General features: G+C 35.3%; 1 protein-coding gene across 6 annotated transcripts in view; it reads right to left on the reverse strand.

Annotated features, from left to right (window-relative positions):
* Window positions 1-23,193, reverse strand: part of LOC138188284 (uncharacterized) — a 101,550-nt gene that overhangs the window by 9,794 nt on the left and 68,563 nt on the right. For all 6 annotated transcript variants that reach the window (XM_069129915.1, XM_069129918.1, XM_069129912.1 and 3 more), the window contains 4 exons: window positions 7,808-7,951; window positions 4,840-4,984; window positions 3,312-3,398; window positions 2,976-3,102 (listed from right to left, as the gene is read on the reverse strand). In XM_069129915.1, coding sequence (XP_068986016.1) covers window positions 2,976-3,102; window positions 3,312-3,398; window positions 4,840-4,984; window positions 7,808-7,951 — 503 coding nt within the window. The remainder of the gene's footprint in view (window positions 1-2,975; window positions 3,103-3,311; window positions 3,399-4,839; window positions 4,985-7,807; window positions 7,952-23,193) is intronic.

Here is a 23,193-nt window from a genome sequence, read left to right on the forward strand (position 1 = left end):
TCTTCCAGGTCCAAGGGATCGGTAACAAGTGTAAAGGAGCCTGGGTTTCCGCAGGGACGACGGAGCCCGAAGAGCAACGCGAGGCATGCACGCTTAACGACTAGGAGTAACAAGTGGAAGAGTCGGCCGGCAACCTTGCGATAGCGATCTTAACACAACTGGCTTGGTGTAACTAGCTAACTGAAATATCTCGTGCACCGGCGCGTAAGTACGCGAGATATATAATCGGGGAGTTCCCGCCGGTGTTCATAGTATCGAGAATAGGCTATGGAGGATGGCCGAGCCATTTACCAGCGAATCTGGTTATGTTAGAATGTAGTAGGGTATTCTACAGTCGATGATCTATAGGGTGATTCATTTGAAATTGCTATCTTTATGGCGAAGATAATTTTCTGCTTTAAGAGGGTAGATTAAACCCCCACTTACTACTGTTTGATTTAAAAAAAAGGTCTCAAATTTTAATACATTATGTTTCCTTTATAAAACTACTAAAAAGTGAGTTCTTTTTTTTTATTAATAACTAAGAAAGAAAGTAATTTTTCTTATCTGAAAAAGAATTTGGTTCAGGAAGGATCAAAAGATTTAATATCTTCTTTGTAATCTTCACTGCTTTAACATACTCATGGTAGATCTCTACATGAAACAAAAACAATTGTAAAAAAAAAAAAAAAAAAATTGTAGAATTTTTCTCCTTCATAATTTAGAAATTTTAAAATCCCCGTGTAAGTTCCTATATAAATTTTGTTAAATACTAATAGCTTTTGTCTTCCTTTTTTAATATTTTAGAAATTCTAATACTGATCTACATTAAGGGTGCAGTTTCTTACAAAGAAAAGAGCAAACCCAGTTACAAACTAATGAATCAAACCAAGAGGTTCATGGCAAAAGTAATTGAAGTTGAAAAAACAACCTCAATACGCAGGCTCTCGTGTTATTCCTGTCTTTTGCAGGAAGTAATGACGTATCTTCTCTGAGAGAAAGTCATCATTTGCAGTTGTCTGAGGTGTTAATAGTTTGTTCAAGATCACCATGCACGAATTGTGGGAAAGAGCAAATAGAATATACACGATAATGTCAAGAAATATCCTCCAAAGTTTGTTCAAATTACAAAAACAAGGAGAAATCAGATGCATAGTACTAAAATTGTATATCTTGTTAGGAAGACTTTCCGTCTGGTGAACAAGAATGCAGAATATCAAGAAAATTGAATTAGCACATTATTGCACGTGTGTGTATGTGTGTGTGTACATGTGTGTATACATACATATATATATATATATACACATAGATGATCTGGATGGCTTCAGAAGCCATATTGATTTGAGCAAACCCAGCCGATGCGCACGGCTACTGACTTCTTGGCAAATCTGATATCTATTTCTGAAAATTGATGCTAACATTTAACATCACGCAAATAATGCCACAGCACGCAATTTGATGCGAAATAATATTTTCAGGAATTCTTTCCTTTTATGTAATTTAATGTTATGGCAACTGGTGTTGCTACACTAGCGCCACGTGAGCGTTAACTAGTAATGTATATGGAATAACTACTGATAATAGAATCCTAAAAGATTAGATTAATTACTACTATCGAAATAATAACTGATTAATAATTAATATTATTAAATTCTGTAAAACCTTCTTATGGATTTAAATCCAATTCCGTTAATCCCTTAACAGTCCAAAAAAATTTGGTTGACTGGTTTTCAGAAATTGGTAGGGGATCCCGTTTTCCAGGGTAAAGAAATGCTGGAATGCAAAGAATTTAATTTTTTGACAGAAACAATCATTAATAAGAGGTTTTGTTATCTAAAGTTTAAAACTTCTAACTCTATTCTCTCAATCCACAATTTTGTCTCATGGATTTCTTTTTTCCAGAAAGCTCCTCAATTATTTACAAAAAGACGATGAAGTTATACAACGAGTTCAATAATGCTCTGCTTATTCAAGGAAGAAGTGCGTTAATAAAAATATGATCGACTGACCAGGTAAACCTGTTGGTATTATATCTTGAAAAAGGTAACCTGGCCAGTGCTACCGGTTTAAATATCAAGCGCAAATGAACGAATCTAGTTCCGTCTTAGCTACGTTTTCCAGGGCAATGAATATCTACCAATCATCTGGGACAGCCTTATCAAACTGTTCTCTGCGTGGGCAAACCTCAAATAATAAATCTCCACTTGAAATCTTATGTAAACGTCTTAATTGCTTAACACAGTTCGCCACTAGTTGATACCTTCGCTAAACCTTTAACAAGCTTCAGGTCAACGTTCCTAGCTACTATTGCTGAAATTTTAGACTGGTATCATTTGAATCATGTATCATTTGAGCAGTAATTCATCAACTAATGACATTAAAGATTTGATAGAGAAAGAAAGTTACAAGTTATAGGTAATAAACTTCCCTTTTACAATTTTACTAATTTACTAATTTGTCATTTAGAAAGTTTAATTCTAAAATTTTATTTGTGTTATCATAAGTCTTTTCTTTATTGTGCAAGTAAATTATTAATTTGTTAATCAAAGCATCTCTCAATCAGGAATTTTTATGATTATATAATGAAAAATTAACAACGACAAATTAATTTTAGTTAGATTAATTTTAACTCTTGCTAGTGCATAGATTCCTCGGTGATATAAACCCTATTGCTATCCAATTAAGATTGTTGAATTCAGTAAACAGATAATGAAGATATAATGGATTGAAAAATAGATTGGGAGATCTATAACCAGAAACGAGTTGTTATATCGAAGAAATTGAGAGTCCTAGTAACTAACAAGTCAATGTTGTTATCTTGTACCTTGTACAGTCTATTAATAATATTAATTTAATTGTATATGTGTTTTCAAGTTTTTACGTTTCTAGCTTCAACAATTGCCCTAATTATTATCTTACTTATCTTGTTATTTTTCTCATCTTTATCTATTTATCTACGAGTTTGTTAATTATAGGAATGTATTTATGTTGCTTACCTGGATGACGCAGTTCATACTTGTTCTTATCTAAATCTTTTTCGCGGCACACTTGATCCAAGATCTCGCCTAGATTCATCTTCGGACTGACTCTGGACACCCACAGTTGATTTCTTGGTAGATGTACCTACAACAGTTTCACAATCATGATTTTTTCTAGTGCTCGCTGATTACTTGATAAATTATCAGATATAGAAAATGGAACAATAAGGCTAGCATGTTGAAGTCTGAAGTCTTAAGAAAATGTTTACAGGATACTTGGACTCTTAAATTTCGCTGGCTCTCTGATATAGTATATGACTAGATTATTAAATACATATATTTTTCTTTTTTTACCTGTAACCTAAAAGTGGTTTCGAACGGTTGATTAACTTGCTTCGATTTTCTTGGTACAAAAGTGCCCTGCTTAGGTAGCAGCTTTACCTGTAACATTACAGACAGAACAATTTTCAATAGAATCCCTATTCTTTAATAAACTTATCACGATTAAAATTAATATTAAGATTGGAATGAAAATTAATATGAAAATTGAAAGGGAAATTAATATTACAATTGAAAGATCATTTAACACTATAAATAAATATTAATCAACTATGCTGTATAGTGGAATTATACTTGAAAAATAAATTGAATCACTTCTCAGTCTTACACAGAATCACTTCTCTATTTCATGGAAACAGCAATATACCCTTAATTAAGATTGTGAATATAAAAATGAGCAATTAAAGGAAAGTTTCCTAATTCCTCTGCCATCGATAAATTATTCTTTCAATTTTTAAATTTTGTTTTCTCTGTTTAATTAAAAAAAACATAGGAAATGGTCGAGACTTCTCGAAAGACACCAGACACGTGCAACGAAACGATTCCGATTAGAGGTCGGCAAGGTAATTCTACAAGATTAGAAGAGATTAGAAGTAGTCTTCAGAAAAAAACAACTACACCGTCTCTTAGAGATTAAGGATCGCACGATTCATGGAATTCCAAGTCGTTTCCTCAACTCTAACCCTTCGTTTCCCTAGGCAGAAAAACTGCAGACTCAAGAGTTATTCTACTCTCCTTGATACAACTTCCTGTTGAGATCTTCCACCCAAGAAAGAACCCTACAGAGCTTGCGAGGATGGGAGAAATTATCTGAAAAATTACAGAGAAGTCCACGACCTATGTATAGAATAAAGAGCCTAAATCTCCTCCCCTGATCAATCTTTGCTGTTAAGTGTTTCAGCCTGACAATTGGAATATTAAAATAGAAATGCCGCTATATTTGAATGACAGGAGAAACGAAGGAATTGGTCGTTTCTAGTCGTTCTGTAGATTCGTTCTGTCGCTTATCGATTAGAACTGACAATTATATTAAGAAAGCATATGACTTTGTGCCTAATTTCGTTCCTCTACATGGACACCCAAGAGACGAAATTAGGAACGTGAGTTTCTGGATGAGAGTCATCCAGAGACAACGAAGATCGAGATATGGCCTGTTTTATATGTGATGGACGATTTTCGAACGATGTGAGCGCAGAAAAGTGTGAGATGCACCGCGCGTGCTTCAGATCCTGCTGTCTTCTGTGCACATCTAAATCACAAATTAAAAAATTTGTATGTTATTTTTGTATAGATCCATAATTTATATTATTATTATTATGTATCTTAAATTAACTTTTGAAACCGGTCATTTGACCGGGTCTGGTAAGTTAGTGTTAAACTGAAATACTTTCGATACTTAACCTTCTACTTACTTTGCCGTAAAGGAACTAAACTGCCCGCAGTTAACAGGTTAAGTACAACCACGCGCATATGTGTTTATAGCTATTGGATATCTCGACTCGTTGAACAGACTATAGTTTTCTAACATATGTAGCTGTAATACCTGAAGTGCATCCAATGCACCAATTGGCGTATTAGGTTGATGAGGTAGAACTATTCCACGTTCTCCAATCGCTTGCAGAGTGTAGCTAGAAGCTGTCAATTTGTGTGCCGTGGCGATCTGCACGAGGAGGTCCATCATCGGCATACTGTGAACAGAAAGAAATCCAAGGAACATGTTTAGAATTCGAAAATTTGCACGCCAAGGAAGCAATAAGCCATGCCACATGCGTCGACACGTCTCAGGAAATCAGTCTCTGAACTATGCATTTTATACCTGAATTTTCCATTCTTATTTAAAATTATTTTTATTTTATTTCAATGGTAGAAATTTCATTACAACGATAGTGTGCTTACGAGAGGCGAAGACAAAAAAGAAGGAACAATGCAGACATTTTTGAAGAGAACTGCCTGATTTTGAGAAAACCGAGTTTGAAATTTAAAGCGCGCGCGCTTTCTTAACGCATGCGCCGTTGCTGTTCAAATATGGCTACCTTGGGGATTACCCTTTCCTTTACTAGACGCGTCTTTATTTTACGTAATTATGGCTGTTTTAATGCACTTCTTTATTTCTTAAAAACTTCGTTATTTCTATAAAAATGAATATTATATTATTAATATTATGTTTAGCCTGTATTATATTATACTATAATGTTAATACTATATTAACAGTATATTATACGAATAAAACCATTTCTATTGTTTCATTTAATATTCTCGCCATCTTAAAGCTGCTTTGTATATTCCGAAGCGCACGATTTTGCATTTTCTGCCTGTCCAACAAAATTTCTAACTTTTACAAAGGCATCACGCCTAAGAAAATATTAGTTTATGGTAATAACAGCAAGCGTAGACCACAAAGAACGAGAAAACACTACTCACAGCACGGATGGAATAACGAATGGCTACTTTCTTTCAACTGAAACGTTTTCTCGCGTCGGTAAACGGATCATTAGTCAACAAATAATTCTTTGGTAGGTTCCAGTATTGTTTCTTCAACAGCTACCATTTTCATGGGGCGACCCGAATTTGTGGAAAGTACGAGGATCGAGTAAACGTCATTTAGAAAAAAAAAGACCGAATAGAGATCAATACGTAAGTGGAAAAAACTAATCCTAAAGAAACAGTCGACTGAATTTCTCCTTCTAGTGGTTTTTCTTTTTTAGCATCTCTAGAAAGCACCGTGATATAAAGATTCTGTTCGTAGCCTAAGTGCACTCTATAGAGCAGGTTACATTTTCTCGAGTAGAATGGACAGGGAAAATGACTGGATATTTCAGGAGCTTTTTATCGAAGAATTATCGTCAATTAAGAGAAACCGGTGATTTATTTGCTTTTCTAACGACTGCATGATCACGCTATAGGGAAATTTTTTTTCTCATAGCTTACGTACTTTTAGCTACAATTATAGAGTAATCAAAAGTAAATTTGTAGAAGAAGTAACTGCAAAGTGATTAGTGGATTGGCTGCGTGGATTCTCAGGGAATTTCGTATTTTTCTGAATAGAACTAAATAAAGACAGAATTTAGAATTTAATTCGTACAGTCGAACCTCGGTAACTCGAACCTAAAGGGAAGAGTCGAAATCTCACAGAAGCTTTGTCTTACCGGAATTTTCGAGTAAAGGAAATTGAACAAACGAAATTTCGACGGACAGAAGCTTCGTACGAAGGTATAATTACATTCACTTTTTTGGGAAGCGTTAGCGTTTTAAGCTTCCTTTTGAAACTCGTTTTACTCGACGTACATAAATGCAAAATTTACACAAGCGATAGACGATGGTAATTATGCGTTCGACCGACGAAAAACGATTAGCTTCCGTGGACACGTGACAAATAATCCGAGCTGAAGTAAGTTTTATTTCGACTTCCGGGGGCCTTCGCAGCGGAGCGGAAGGGAATGAAGAAAACTGTAGTCTTACAGAGGATTCTGAGTTACACAGGTTCTAGTTACCAAGGGGCTCCACTGTATGAGGAACATTTCCTTTCACTTTGGACATTTTCTTCAATATTTAAATATTTCTTTGTGTTTCTATGTCTTCAGCTTTCCTGTAATTGCATAAACATTCGAAATCTAGCGACTGGTTTCTGTCCGCAGAGCTTTCTGTTAGCAACAAGCTGACCAAGTTAAATCGGGCAAAAATGAAGGGTGAACTTTCTAGATTCTAGATGATGTTAATGAGAATGATCTCAGTGATTGAACAAGAGGAGAATGTTTCATAATTATGCGCCAACAACGTCTGGTCGTAATTTGAACAGCGTCACGCTGCAATAACACAATGATTACAGGCATTATGGCCTGGAGGTTCCAGGAATCGGCGAATTAATCTGCTAATTGGACCGTTAAATTAATTTCAGGGCGGTTAGGATGATTCTGCTCATTGTCAGTTGCATATTGCACCGTTAGACAAACCTTATATAGGTGTATTACAAAAACAAATTGCATAAGCTTGGGCTAAACTAATCTAAACTGATTGTTAAACTGAAATTTTTATTTCTAATGCTAATTACAAACTAAATTAAGTCGAATTCGTTAGAAGGTCCCTAATTCATATGCTTGCTATAGCAAAGTATATTTTAGACCCTAGAATTTACGGTTGTACCAAACTCCTGCTACAAAAGTGACATAATTTGACAAACATGCTGAGGAATAGGGGATTCCTTAGGATTTCCCCAAGTTCTTTACAATCCCTAGAGTTCCTAGACTTAGAATCCCTAGAGTCCCTAGATTTAGAATCCCTAGAATCCCTAGATTTAGGCTTCCTAAAGTTCCATAGAATTCTTCTTATAAAATGAAAATAACAAAAGTGACACCTGATTCTATTTTTCACTTAGAGATTTGATTATGATGAAATTATGCGTTAATTTTATTTATTTAAATCGTTACAATTTTAAAGATACTAGTATTTTTTAGACGTGCCACCAACTTTTCAGGCAAGTACATATGAAAGATGAATTCGAGAGAGTAGTATACCTTCTCTGCACCGTGACCCTCTGCGTTTGAAGATGATGCTCCTGAGGTAACTGGACCAGGAGCTCCATGCTACCGGCTAGCATGTCTGCTGGCGTGTCCTCGGTCACGGTTAGAACCATTCTGGATGGCCTCTCCTCTCTAGTCCTGGAAATCAATAGAAAAAAAGGGAATTTTTCATTAGAACAATGTTGAACCAACTGAATCAGGAATATTTTATTCTATTCTAATTGAAATTAAAATTAAAATTGAAATTGTATTTGATATAGACAAAATTCCCACTTTTATTTTATAATTGACCTAGCCTCATAAATGTTCTTTTAAATGTCGTTACAAAGAGATAAAATAAAGAATGAAGATGACAAATATGATTACCATTTATAGGCAATAGATTAGAAGATGTAATAATCCTTTATTGGAATAATTATTTCTTTGTCTAATTTATATTCGAAGAAGGCACATCTATATTTCAGACTGAACTCTTCAAAAGCTAACCGTTAGTAACAAAACAAAAGAAAAGAATATCGCTGTCCACTCATACTAAACAAATGGTTGTTATGTCATTCTGCCATTTACTATGTCATACTGCAGTCTATGTGTAAAGATAATTTGTTTTCAGTATGTTGAATAATTTTTCTTGCCACGTACTCACACGTACGCGTTCGTTTCTCATAATAATCCAACGCTAATTATAAGTGTTATTATCCTGAAATATTAACAAGAATATTACTACAGTAGAATTGTACAGAAAATTCTAGAAAATGCTCTAATTATATTTTATAACGAGCTATTGTCACAGTGCAGTTCTAGTTTAGAAATACATGTTCCTTGCATACGATGCGCACAATCCATCCTTTTTCTTCTCATTGATATTTCAGTCATCGAGCTCGTGTTTTACAGAATCATTTGCATAACAATTACAGCAGACGATATTCTCCAAACAATCGAACGAGAAAAATTTCTTAACGTTCTCCAATATGTACGAAACGAAAGCGTGCATTTGAAGCAAACGTGGCACAAATTCCCCGGGGCTTCCTCAAACATAGACCGACTACACTTTCATGTTCACATGACATGCAGCTATTCAATGCCAGCCGTTATCATCGTGGCCGTTTCAAAACACTAACGAATTAATCTCGATCTGGATTTTATACCTCAGAATGGAACTGAACTAGTTCATGGCCAGTTAACAATAGCAATCTGACCGTTAAATGGCTTAAAAGTGGCTTACAAGTACCTTTTTGACACTAACTTAATCTGACCCGGTCAAATGACCGGTTTCAAAATTTCATTTGAAATTATATTTTAAAATTTAATTTGAAAATACCGTTTCCAAATTTAATTTGAAATCACATTTCGAAATTTAATTTGAAATCACACTTCAAAATTTAATTTGAAATTATGTTTCAAAATTTAATTTGAAATCACACTTAAAAATTTAATTTGAAATTACATTTCGAAATTTAATTTGAAATCACACTTCAAAATTTAATTTGAAATTACATTTCGAAATTTAATTTGAAATCACACTTCAAAATTTAATTTGAAATTATGTTTCAAAATTTAATTTGAAATCACATTTCGAAATTTAATTTGAAATTACACTTCAAAATTTAATTTGAAATCACACTTCAAAATTTAATTTGAAATTACGTTCCAAAATTTGATTTGAAATCACATTTCAAAATTTAATTTGAAATTATGTTCCAAAATTTAATTTGCAATTACGTTCCAAAATTTGATTTGAAATCACATTTCGAAATTTAATTTGAAATCACATTTCAAAATTTAATTTGAAATTATGTTCCAAAATTTAATTTGCAATTACGTTCCAAAATTTGATTTGAAATCACATTTCGAAATTTAATTTGAAATTACATTTCAAAATTTAATTTGAAATCACGTTTCAATATTTAATTTGAAATCACGTCTCAAAATTTAATTTGAAATTATGTTTCAAAATTTAATTTGAAATCACATTTCGAAATTTAATTTGAAATCACGTTTCAATATTTAATTTGAAATTATATTTCGAAATTTAATTTGTAATCACATTTCAAAATTTAATTTGAAATCACATTTCGAAATTTAATTTGAAATCACGTTTCAATATTTAATTTGAAATTATATTTCGAAATTTAATTTGTAATCACATTTCAAAATTTAATTTGAAATCACATTTCGAAATTTAATTTGAAATCACGTTTCAATATTTAATTTGAAATCACGTTTCAGAATTTAATTTGAAATTATGTTCCAAAATTTAATTTGCAATTACGTTCCAAAATTTGATTTGAAATCACATTTCAAAATTTAATTTGAAATTATACATTCACTGCTATTCCTTTCGTTCATCTAACTTTATATAAATTCTTATATTATCTAATTAATCAGTTTCTCAATTTTCGTTAATATATGTTAATGAATGTACAATCTTAAATTAAATTTTGGAACTGGTCATTTGATCGGGCCTGGTAAGGTTGGTGTTAAAAGTGAAACGTCACTATGTTAAGCGATATATACATATATATCTTTTTCAATGACCTTGAACGATAGAGTCTTGCAAACTAAACAGTAGGAATTTTAATAATGTCCAAAGGTCGTGCACTGATTTAGTAATGTTGGTTTTACGTAATTATTTCAAGTAATTTGTTGCAGATTTTTGTAGTATTTTATGTTGTTTTCTCCATTTAAGAAATTCTTAATATTTTAATGCTTATATATTTCAATAATCAATCCCTTAGTGTTTCAGTACCGTAATAATACATTTCGTGGGTTGATGCTTTCATGCTTGCATACACCAGTATACTAGTATCTTGGTATTCTAGTACTTTGAACACGTAAACGTTTGAATATAACAACATACCAGTTGTTAGACACATTGATGTTTGAAAAACTGCATCATTTGTCATAAGACAGACTAGGAAAACAAAAAGTGAATAATAGCTATTTGGCAGCGTTAATACAAGTCATTAAAACCTGCTATTAAAAAAGTTAACTTGTCAGTGCTAACGGACACCCAAGTAACGCGTATTCTGGAACGCGTGTAAGGTGATACAGTAGAACGGTGACACATGGAAGACGAAACGCGTGATAAAAAGCAGACAGTATCGTTTCCTATAACGCAATCCACTCTATTGGTCGAATAAGGTGGTCAGATCGATTACCATCTATCTGGCTGCTACTGTGCTCTGGAACAAATAGACACAGACAAACGTTTCACACGATACTCGCATACACATTGTATAACTCACATTGTACTATGAATTTTATCATAAAGAGTTAATTTCTAGCAGGATCTAACATCTAGTATATAAGTCTTATTACATACAGTGATATGATTTAATTCAATATCTGTGCAAAATTCTATTGTATTGATAATGCATCGACTTAATTGAATTTAATTTAACATTTTTAATGTAAAAAAAAAAAAAAGAAGAAACGATGCCTTATATTGGAAAATTTTTACTCTACTTTTCGACTTATTCTTAGACGAAAAGTTAGGTATTTTTCAAGTGTATCATGACTTTGGAACCACCTTATAGATTCCTGTTAAACTGTACAAGGAAAGAAGATAAATTATAGCGCGCAGATTATACTCAAGTATCGCAGAATATAGGTTAAGATCGGGGAAACAGACAAGAAGATGCACAACTTGGAATTCAGAATCTTGAATGAACCTTATCTCCAAGTCACAGAGAAAAACCGTGGTTTCATCAGTGATTTCATAAGTGACTCTCGCACATCGTTGCGACATTTGCCAATTGAATGAACGTGACTGTTGCTCGCTGAAAAGAAAACGGCTACTTGCAGTCGCTTCAAATTCTTTAACGACGTCAGCTTTTCCAATACAAAGCGTCTAAAGCGTCAAATTAAAAGAATCTTGTATTCAAACTCCTCTAACCTCTTCAAACCACATTTAACCATTTACATATTTCACAGCCTCATCCTTTAAACACCAAAAATATCTTCGAATAATTAATAGCAGTTGATTCTGCATAAAAAATTAAACGAAAGATATAGAATAATATTTTTCTCTAGGAATTATAATTTTCAAATAAATTGAGCTTAAAAGTCTGAGGCGTGCCACTAACTTGAACGTGCGCCATCTTTGCAATGACGTCACCAAAATAGGGCAAACCCCCAGTTTTTTATTCGATTTTCTGGACAACAGAGACACTCGTTAAAAAAATATATTGCGCGTTCTTTGTTCAGTTTTTTACAGCGAATCATCCGGTGTACTTGGAGCTATTCGATACATTTTTATGACGCAATTTCGTCAAGTTGACGGCTAAAACGTAATTGTTTCGACGCTCGAGGCGGAGTTTCGGTTTTCATCGGGTAACCAGGGGAAAGCAAATTGAGATCCACGCATCCATTTCTGTATCAATCACTCGAGTCACGGGATAGCCGATGATTATATCGAAGGAACGGTACCGTTACATAATTCGGATCTCGAAGAGAGGCCCTTTACGTAACCGCTTACAAATGGCAAACGCAGCCACCGACCACTTGCTGCTAATTGCATATATACAACACGATCAGTCAAGTTAGTATATATAAACTAATAAACTCGTGCCACGATGAAACGTTGAATCATCGTTGTTTACGCTATCGATGAACCCAGAGGTGCATTCCCTTCTACGAATGTGCAGGAATTTCATCTGCACAAGAGAACCGACGCGAATGAAGAGAACTGACAAAAACTGTAAGCTTGAACTAAGTTGGTGGACTCACTATGCAAATTCTTTTTGGACATTTGGTATTTTCGGATTTGATGTTCGAAGGATACTGATTTTTGAAGTATTTATGATTTAGGTCAATCCTGCTGTGAGAATTTTATCTTCTACATAAATGGGGATATTTTAGGATTCCACATATCCAATATCGCTCATTAGTCATTCATTATTTTCACATTTAGGAATTCAGAAACGCAACACTGTAACGTAACAAATATCTACATATTTATAAGGAAATATCTACCTATTTATAAGCAAATATCTACTATACTGAAGAGCAAGGTATGCGAAGGAAATGAGCGATCGTTTATTCCTTTCATCATATCGGAGGAATACACCATAAGGATGAAGAGAATGTATGAATAACACATTACACAGTTCTCAAATTAATAAATCTTCCCCTGTCGAAGAATATCGCCACGTGCAGGCACACGTGACTCCGTAGACGCGTCCCTAGAGCAATTCGTGATAGCGGGTTGCTCAATCAGTTCCTGTGGCTGGCACGTTTTCCACCACGAGGTCTACGAAGAAAGAAGCAGTAAAGAACCGGGCAATGCGTGCCCTGGACACGCTGGACCACGGATTTAATTCCGTTCTCGCGTCAGAAAGCTTAAATTAAGGTGTCTGATACATTTACACCTCAAGGCTGTACTTACATCCCAAAAAAAGGTCTGGTCCCATATAGCCAGTATTTAGTGTAAAAAGAATTCATAAAAATCACTAGCTTTCACCGTCGTTACACGTTACATGTCCTCTGAAAGTAGCTAAATCCACACGATATCTGTAAATATCATGTAAATAATAGGTACTAACATTTTCTTTCTCTTTTTACTTCCTTATTCTAGCATTTATCGATCCAACTGCGAAATCACAAAAATCCCTAGACTAAACAGCTGTTCTCTATGTACTTCTTACGGTGGACCGATTTTTTCGAATTCCTAGTAACAGTTTCATCCTCGCAGAGGAGTTGCACGAAGCAGCAGGAATAATTGGTCCATCGACGTTTCGAAGATTACAGATTCCACGCGGTGGATCGTCAGGAAAGGCACGCCGTCCGTCCTTTCAAGTGTTTTGTTACGATTCGGTTCGTTGGCTAGAACGCAGGAAATATCGATCTCTTTCTACGTTTCCTTGACCGTGGCTTCGACCAAAGAGATCCCACGGAAGAGCCATGATTTATTCCCGCTAGGGGGAACTCTGGGATCGCTGGTTTTGCTGCGTTGTATCGCGAAATAGTCAGGAAGAAGTTAAAAGAAACGTATCCTGCCGGTGATTGACAAACTTTCTTCTTTTTATGGAATAAATGACATGGTTGATCACCGGAAATTATTATTTCCATTTGTTTCGACGAACATGTTATTAGGACATGACGATCGGATTCAATCTCCTATGATAATTGAAAGACCTAAACCTAATGAGGATTCTCATTGACAAATGATCGAAGAAATGTAATTTTAAAAATTAGAAAATTGCGTATCTCTTACATGTTCGTTGAACTTTTGGTGAATTTGTCCAGGTGGCGTTAGCCTAACTTGTTTCTACTCAAATCTAACCTTAAAATAATACCTATGGAATAGTTAGGATTTACACAATTGGTCAGGAGTCTATTGCTTGATAAATGTTGAGAAAGGTATCTGTTGTTGTTAATAACTAATAATTGGTGCTATCAGAAGGAGCTATCAGAAGTGAGATTCAGAGGAAATTGTGTTACAGAGCAACAGTTATGCAATGCCATACTATTGACTGTACAGAAATCCCATAGAAATGGGTAATGGATGTAGTGGGCTATTTATTTGTAGGGATCCAAAATCCACCTAGTTCCTACCTAGTTCTATTATTAAAAGGTAATACAAAATTGAATACACACAATGATCTAAATAGGCAGTCCCTAACGTGGAATCATATCAAGTTCCCTAATTTGCAATTACATCAATGATTGGTCAGACTACAGATTTGGTCAGGAGTCTAGCAACATTGACCAGGAGAAGATACTAAACTAGCAAAATGACTTGATTCTGTCACCTCCTCTGCACAGTACAACTGTAAATACTCTACATAAATATTGAAAAGAATGATGAAAAATATTGAATAAGATTGAACTACACTGATTGAATAAGATTTAATAGGTTGCAGGTCTTTTATGTCCTCAAATTATTGCTAAGACCAGTATATGTCCTCAACTATGTCTAAAACCGCTGCAGTTATATACGTTTCAATAAAAAATCTCGTTCAGTCCAGGACAATGACCGTCCATTCTCTTGATCCTGACAAGGGACACATTGACAAAATGGTCACGCACACCCATTGGACAATGCAACACGCGTTCGACAAGCAGTCTGTCTCGCAGTCCAATGCACACGTAATGAAAATCCTTAATGAGGACCTCAAAGATCCCGGTGCAATGTCGACCGTGCTTTCTGCGCACAATGCATGCACTCATTACCATTAATTCGTGTTCTCGCCCTCTTGCAACTCGACAGCAGCCTCTCATGGTTACGTAAAACGAAACACTATACCCTGGACTGTGTGTATACCTTCATGATCACTTATGCTGAAATGACATAATTCTCTTGGAGAGACAGGATGCCATTACAGTCGTGCCATTTATTGAAAGACAAAATGGCTTTGGAATGGCTTCAAGGAAGAAACTGTATAATTCTGTTATTAAGACGCTCGTGCATTTTTTAAATTATGTTCATGCGCAAAGGTAAAAGTAAAAGCAACGTGGCATTTGTAAACTGATTATATCAGTTTTTGTGGATTTTTCAGTTCCACTGCAACGTTCGATGCTTAAGAAATAAGCGATTTACTTCTTCTTAATAAAAAGATGAAGCAAAAGCAGGTAAGTGATAATAAATTCTAAGGTGAATTTAGAAAAATAGTATTTGAGATATTAGCGCTTTGGTCGTTTTTATTTTCACCACTGTTGTCTGTATGATAGTTCCAGAGTTCATAAACTTCCTAGTAATTAAATCCACTTTTAAACTATGAAATCCTATTGTTTGAAACCTTAAATCCTACGAGAACTATTTTGCAGAAGTATCAGTGAAATCCTGCTGTACAAATCTCAATATTTCCAAATAGAATTCTACTATATTCAGTCGTAACGGCTGATTGAGAATTGACATATCTAAATATGAGATCCTACCAATTGGATGGAAAATATCGAAGTAATAATTTTGTTAGAAGAATCAACGAACTCCTATTATATCTATGTATAAATTTCTGTTATAAATATTAGGTGAAGTAAAAAGTTCTGAGCGCTTTTTCGCTTTATTTTCTAGCGAAAAACGCTCAGAACTTTTTACTTCACCTAATATTTATGAATGGATTTCTACTGTACTCGCTCATACAAATGCAGAAGCTCATAAGTAGTAGCCATAAGTCTTGCGCCATAGAGTATTGAAAACAGGTGAGAATGGTGTATCGAGGATTTTTGTTTGTGATGGACGTTCATATAGGAATGTGTTTTAGAGAGCATCACGGGGAACAATTGGCTCGGTCATTCCATTCATAATCCACGGCGATCACTGCTGTGGTAAACAGACTGGAAAGTGGTCAATACTTGTTCCACGAGCTGAGGCGATCAGACAGGTGGAGAACTAACGGGATGCGCTGTTGGAATTTAGGAAGGCCGGGGCCTCCAGCTATGGAACGTATCTCCACCTTCCATTCTTTCTTCTCTCTCTTCTTTTCTTCCTCGCTCCTTACATAATTTTCAAGGATATGCACCAGTTCCATCAATAAGCATGCAAAATCATTTTTAGCCTGATTAATCACTCCACTGAGAAGACTGTGCGATCTTCCAATGATTTGAATGTATTCCGAGTTCAATGGCTCAACAATTTCTAATAAATATAGGAATATGAGAGGTTCTGAAAAAAAAAACAGGTTCTTAACTAAAACTTGGTTTCAGAATGAAATTAGAGAATTTATAGTTAGCCTAATTAATTATACACTGAGAAGATTGTTGTTCTAACAAGCTTCCATTTTGTGTCTACTAAAAAACTGGTTTCAAAATATAAATAAAACAGTACTTAAAAATTGTATCCTCTTCTTTTCTCGATACTAAAAGTATTTCTTAGTTCGTCGAGATTGGAACATAAAAATTTGGAGATCCCAGTAAGGTTAGGTTAACTTTCGATGGCTTAGAACTGTTGGTTAACATAGAGGTATAAAAAGTTTTACAAAATTGCCATTTCGTTTACTAAAAAGTGCTATTTCAGGATCATCGACTTCTTTATCGAGTTCTAAGAAATGATATCATCGGTTGGAAGGCGAGACACGCGAGTAAAGTTCGTCTATTTTTTCGGACGCGTATCGAATTACACGGGCACCTGCGACCGAAAGATGAACGCGTCGGAGGAATGAGACTATTGTTTCCTTCGTGCAGCGAAACCCCGTGAGAATTCACGCACAATAACAGTATAACAATATATGCGTATATTCTAGTGTCTGTTACCGAGGAAAAAATAGCACATAGTCGTTCTAATTTCTTTGGGAAGAATATCTGCATTTTAATATGGAATGCAAATGGCATCCATTAAATTAACCTTTTATAACCTATAAACTAAAACCTTTTTCTTTACAGTTTATTTTTGACAGAATTACTGCTATTTAGAATTACAGGAATAGACAAAATGACTAGTGTATATGACTAATGTATGTTTCATATATTGCAAAAATTTCAAGATACGATTGATTCTTTTGTAAAATATACAACATTGTCGCGAACAATACGTATAGAGGTAAATATATAACGGTAAGGGTCCAAATAACGTGTGAAAGCGTACTGGACGTGATTCATTGTGGAAAGATAAGAAAGAAATTAAGGATAAAATTATTTTTATTCCCGGCTTAGTTTTCGAGAAAATCGAGTCTGAAGATTTATGAATTACAAGCGAATGTGGCTAATTTCGGACTGGACAGGACTAAATAATCGATAGAGGTTAACTCTACGTGTGACAATAAGTCGGAAATGTACAATACAATTTTTCTATAAGACGCTTTGTTTCAGAGAAAAATAAATTTGAGAATTTATCGTACGCGTGCAAGGCCGATACTTGACTAATCATGTTCGAACTCAATTTCCTTGAAAAAATGTTATTCAACGCTATTGACTTATCTTTGCGCATATAATTACCTTCAGTCGATTATTTATTCCTGTCCAATCTGGAATTAGCCATGATCAAGTATACCTGATAAATATTCGAACTCGATTTTCTCGAAAATTAAAACGAGAATGGAACAATTTTATTTCATATTTTCTTATAATTTTCGCACAAGGAATTACCGTGCCCCGCTTTTACGTGTTATCTAGTCGGACTCTGTATACAACCATCGTAAATTATACAAATCAAAACCGTAGTGAACATGCTAAATGTCTCTGCTTGCGCTTTCTCTATTATTTGTTTCAATATTTACAGTGAACCACCTTGAAACAATATTTCAACGAGTAAAGTTTCACGACAGCTGATTAGCATGACATCTTTTCTATTCTGGTAAAGAAACAGGAGTTTCTCGCAAAAACGTCGCGACAGTCCCCGGTATTTTCACTTACGACACCAAATAAAACCGAATGTGGGCTAATGGCCGAACGCGGGGCCTCTCGATGAAGTAGGCCTCGCGACTTAGGGTTTGCACAGATCGTTTGGAAACGAGTTTCGCGATATTCCATTTGGAGGTCCTCCGACCCACACGCGATGGAAATACCAGTCGGTATTAAAGGAAATGCTCTACATACCCAGCCGGAAAGAGGCAGAGCACAACAAGTATCAACGTGCGCTGAATATTTAAGCAGATTCAGCAATTATTCACGGATGGATAAATCTGTATTAATTCAAGACGATCCTCGTTTATGCACCTTATAAGGCGTTACAAAGGCGTTTTATTCTTGCTCCGAGGTCTTGTAAAATACTTTCTTTTTTTTTTTTTTTTTTTTTTTTTTTGATAGCATAATAAGATGAACTCAGAATGAACGATTTGGTAATTAAATAAAAAAATAATAAATGAAATGAATTTCTAGTAGCAAATCTTAGGAAAAATATACACTTCTAAGCTTTTATGTTAGAAAGGGATCAAGATTACAATGTGGATAAATTCTCGTGAAAGTCGTATCATTTGCGAATATAATACCAAGCATTCTCCCTATTTCGATTCTATCGTCAACCATAATTGAGTTACCAAAAAAAGAGTCGATACAAATATGGCGAACAGAAAATAAGTAACGAAGTTTCACGTTCCGTGCATCGGTTTCGATAAGTCCACGGGTAAAATCCTTTCACTGGACGACTTAATAATTTCCTCGACGCGGCGGGTCCCGAGAAATCGAGATCGTATTGTCCGGAACGAGGTGTATCGATCGGTGAATCGGTTGCAAAACTATCCGTTCGAAGAGAAAACATTTACGCGGCTAACAGTCTTCCCAGAAGCTACTTTTCTAATGCCCGTCCCCCTTTTTTTCTTCCTCTCTTCTTCGATCGTTCTTACTTTCCCGCAAATTGTCCGACAAATTCTAGGCTCTAACCAAATCAAACATTCGAGACGTGAGTCATAAAATTCCGCGGTTGTTTTCCTTTTTCGACAATATCCAGCTTTCATAACCTCGTGAATATGATATTATAGATTACAATCCCATTAAATCGAATTAGAAGATCATGTCTAATGGAATTTTGTATTTGAAATTTCCGTTTCGATCAATGACAGCTGGTTTTACTTCAGTTATCGATTTCTTGCGTCCACAACCTCCGTTATACAGAGATACTAAACCACCATAAATTCATTAATTCGAATTGTGAGGTTATATCTTATCGAATATTATATTTGAATGTTTCCACTATTAGAATATACGGACGGACACACACACACACACGCACGCACATACACACATATGCTATAGATCGCAATATTACAAACTTAAATTGAAAGATTATTTCAGATTAAATTTCTAATTTGAAACTTTCATTTAGATCGATATTAGTTCAGCTTTGAACCCTAGTTACCGATCGAGCAACGGCCCATAAGAATTAATCTCTATTTCAACAATTATAATTTAATAATATCTTAGAAATTGATGCAAAGTTTTGAACGGCGATATTCGAAAAAACGTGACAAATGTTAAAAATTAACAACGCGTACAAAGTTGATCCATTGACCAAATTACAGAAAGAAACCAGACGCATAGGATAATCTGTTGAATAGCATCAGACAGGTTTCTGGCACTTGTTACGGGCAATTCTACCGAGGTCAGTTTCATTTTGCCTCTTTTTTAAAAATAACCTCTCGTATTTCCTTCGCCCGTTTTATTTTATTGCCCTTAACGATGTACGTAACGGTTTATGCTCGTTCGTTCCGGGTTGTAACTCGAATATTCTTAACCCTTATTTAAACAAGAATTATATTCAATTCTACAGCAATAATTCTTCGTTGATTGGTGTTGAACATCGCCGAATTCTCGTTCTGGCCATAGAGAATTTTAATTGCTCAATTAATTTCACGGAAGACGCGAATTTTGCGGTCGGTAAAACAGCTTTAACAAACCGGGAGAACGAATGTTTCAAATACCTGCGCGCGCATTTCTAACCAGTCACGCTATAAATATAATAAAAAGATCGAGCAGTCGTTTTTAATTCGGAATCAGTTGCAGGGGAATTTAAAAAGGCGAGGATCTTGATTTCACTGGTTGGATGAATTTCGTATTCTCCTCAGAACTTCCGCCTGTTTTACGCTCTTTTTGTGCGACGTTGTATGGAAATGGCTATGCCCTTGTATGTGGGACGGAGGTTCCACGAAAACGGACAGACAGACAGCGAGACAGACGGACGAGGACACGAACCTGACCTCACCAAGAACGAGACGATACAACTTTCAGGAGCTCGTAAAACAACACTGGCGACCTCGAGGTGAAGAAGATTCTTTGAGTTCACCGAACTTTCTCTGTTCTTCCTCTCTTTTTACTCGGGCGATCCATTTATTTACTGCCGGAAGAGGATACGTTCGAACAATAATAATAAAAACATGACCTTTTAAAACTGTAATCCTATATTTATCCACATTAAACGAAACCTTATTTTCCTATAGTGCGATAAAAAGATTTATTCCCACGTCTGAAGATCTGCCTGATAAAATTTCCTATAAAACTAATTGTAATTAAAGATCCTCACGATATATAGGTTAATTATTCAGGCATTAGACTAATTGAGAAATTTAATAAGAAATTAGGAACATTTCTTAAATTGTAAGGGACAGCTCTAATTAGGGGACTACCTAACCTAATTCAGGCAAGTTAGGTCTCAGTTTCAATCAATAATGGAATCCATCGTGGAATTAGGAGAATCCCTTTAATTGCATTGAGCCTGTTAGCGTTATTTATTCCCTACTGGAGAAGACTTCTATACTAATGACGGCCTATTTTCCCACATATTTTCCCACCGTTCACTTTCCTACAGGTCAAGCTGAGATTCGTTATCGCGAATCGATCGGTGGTCGACTGTAATAGAAACTCTCCCTACATTGTAACGATCGATCTCGCAGTGAATTTCACGACGGTATCGGTTTCAAGTTAATCTCGGGACGAGGCCACAAATCGCAAGTCCGCGTCTTTCACTGGACACGCGCCATTTTGTCTTTTTCTTTCTCTTTTTGTTTTTCGAGTGTGGCAATATTTCCATTCCACTTAATTACGTTCCGCATCGATGGGACCGGCGTAAGTCGATACTCGTCTCGGTAATCGATCCGTGATCGCTTCGATTCCACATGCGCATGAGCACATGTTCGCGATATGTTAACTCCGAAGACTATCTTAGCAGGAAGCTCGTTCTTCTGTCCTTCGAAAGAACATGTTTATCTCTGGAATGCGAATGACACAACTACATCGTGGATAAGAATTAAAAATATTATGTAGCGGATAACATAATATCGCGTTTTTTTTGTCGTTAATTCCAACAGTTAAAATACTCAGAATCTCGGTTTCCGTAATTGGGCCACTGAGAATCCCAACTTCTAGAATTTAACAACAGCAATTGAAAATCGATGTCATAGGATACACCAAAATGTGGTTTTGGCCCAGGTGACAAAATATCTGACGCTATCTCTGACTAATACGTCCTGTATCTAACCTGTAACTGATTTTTAAGCAGGTATACTGTACTACCATTGTACCACACAGTACAAAATACTGTTAGAGACAAATTGACGGTTTTACACCATCTTTTAACTTGTCTACTCGATGCTATTATTGGATATATCATATGAAGGTTCAAAGGACAGCTGGCTCAATAATAAGACTGACGGCACAATCCATTACAATTAGCATGTTTTGGTCTGCGTGATACATAGTTGGTACATAATCATACCAGACACGTGCAAATCATTAAGGTTAGTCACAAAAGATGGAGGACCATGAATTGGTTCTTTTGTACTCTTCTTTCTTGGGTTATATAAGCTGTATATATGTTCTGTTACAGTAATCAAGACTCAACCGGTATTATCTCTTTTATAAACACATCAAACGTAATTTTTGTTAATTGTACGTTCTATAGAGAGAAAGTAAGCATTGGTGAAGCAATCTGCAAGAGGTATATCTTTCGATAATGCCAGGAACATCCTATCATTATGCAAAATAAAGACCTACGCACACCTGTGGCTCATTCTAATAAATTTCTTTTTCTTTTCTTTTTTTATGTATACCATTAAATGAAATCGATAAATGTTGCATAAAATCTATAGAACAAGGAATTCTGTCCAACCCTCTCTTGTCTTTATTGGAAGGAGTAAATGGACGTTTGACACCCAGGTTAAATACCGACGAAAGCTATTATTCGTAATTACCAAGGAAAAAATTCCCATCGGAGATTTCTCAAGCAAAGACCTCTCTCGATCGATCTCCGTCGTTTGCCTTTTTTCCCTTTTCGATCTTTCCACCGTTTACGAGCAAATTACATAACGTACGATTACGCAACACGCGTAACTCCAAAGAGGACGCGATGCACTTTGCCAATACGGCCCGGCTGGCTGTGATTCCTTTTTGTCATACACCGCCATCGAGTAATTGTAATCGTGATATCTATACGATTGTACGTTCTGAGACTCTAGTCATTACATTTCCCTCCTTCAGTGATTGTTGTCTTAAGATAGGAAGTCGTGACGATACATATTTTTTTGACAACGTCAGTGTTATATAACGCAAATTCGTCAAACTTTTACATTTCTAAACCTTCAGACTCAAATACTTTCAAATGTCTAAACTTTCAAATTTCAAAGATTTCAAAGTTTCGAAAACTTTCGAATTTTCTAACCTCCAAATTTTCAGACATTCCGATTCTCAAATTCCCAAACTTTCAGACTTCCAAATTTTCAAATTTGCAAGCTTCAAAAGCTTCTACTAAATCTCCGAACTTTCAAACCATGAGCTTTGTCGAACTTTCAAGCTGACGAATGTCCAATGGCTCTCCAATTTCTACGGTTTCGAACTTCCGAATTCTCGAAGCTCCAGGCATCACATTTTACCAACATCAGGCTTAATTACGAAATTAAATTTCCCTTTTCGACGTGTCTCGCAATATCCTTCATCCTGGAACAGGAACTTACGGCGAAATCCACTTTTCCTGAAGATACTAATAATTCAAAATGACCAAGAATCAATTCTTAAGC

Source organism: Bombus flavifrons, chromosome 16, assembly GCF_040668555.2.
Source record: "Bombus flavifrons isolate JBK064 chromosome 16, iyBomFlav1_principal, whole genome shotgun sequence".
In the NCBI taxonomy this organism is placed as follows: domain Eukaryota; kingdom Metazoa; phylum Arthropoda; class Insecta; order Hymenoptera; family Apidae; genus Bombus; species Bombus flavifrons.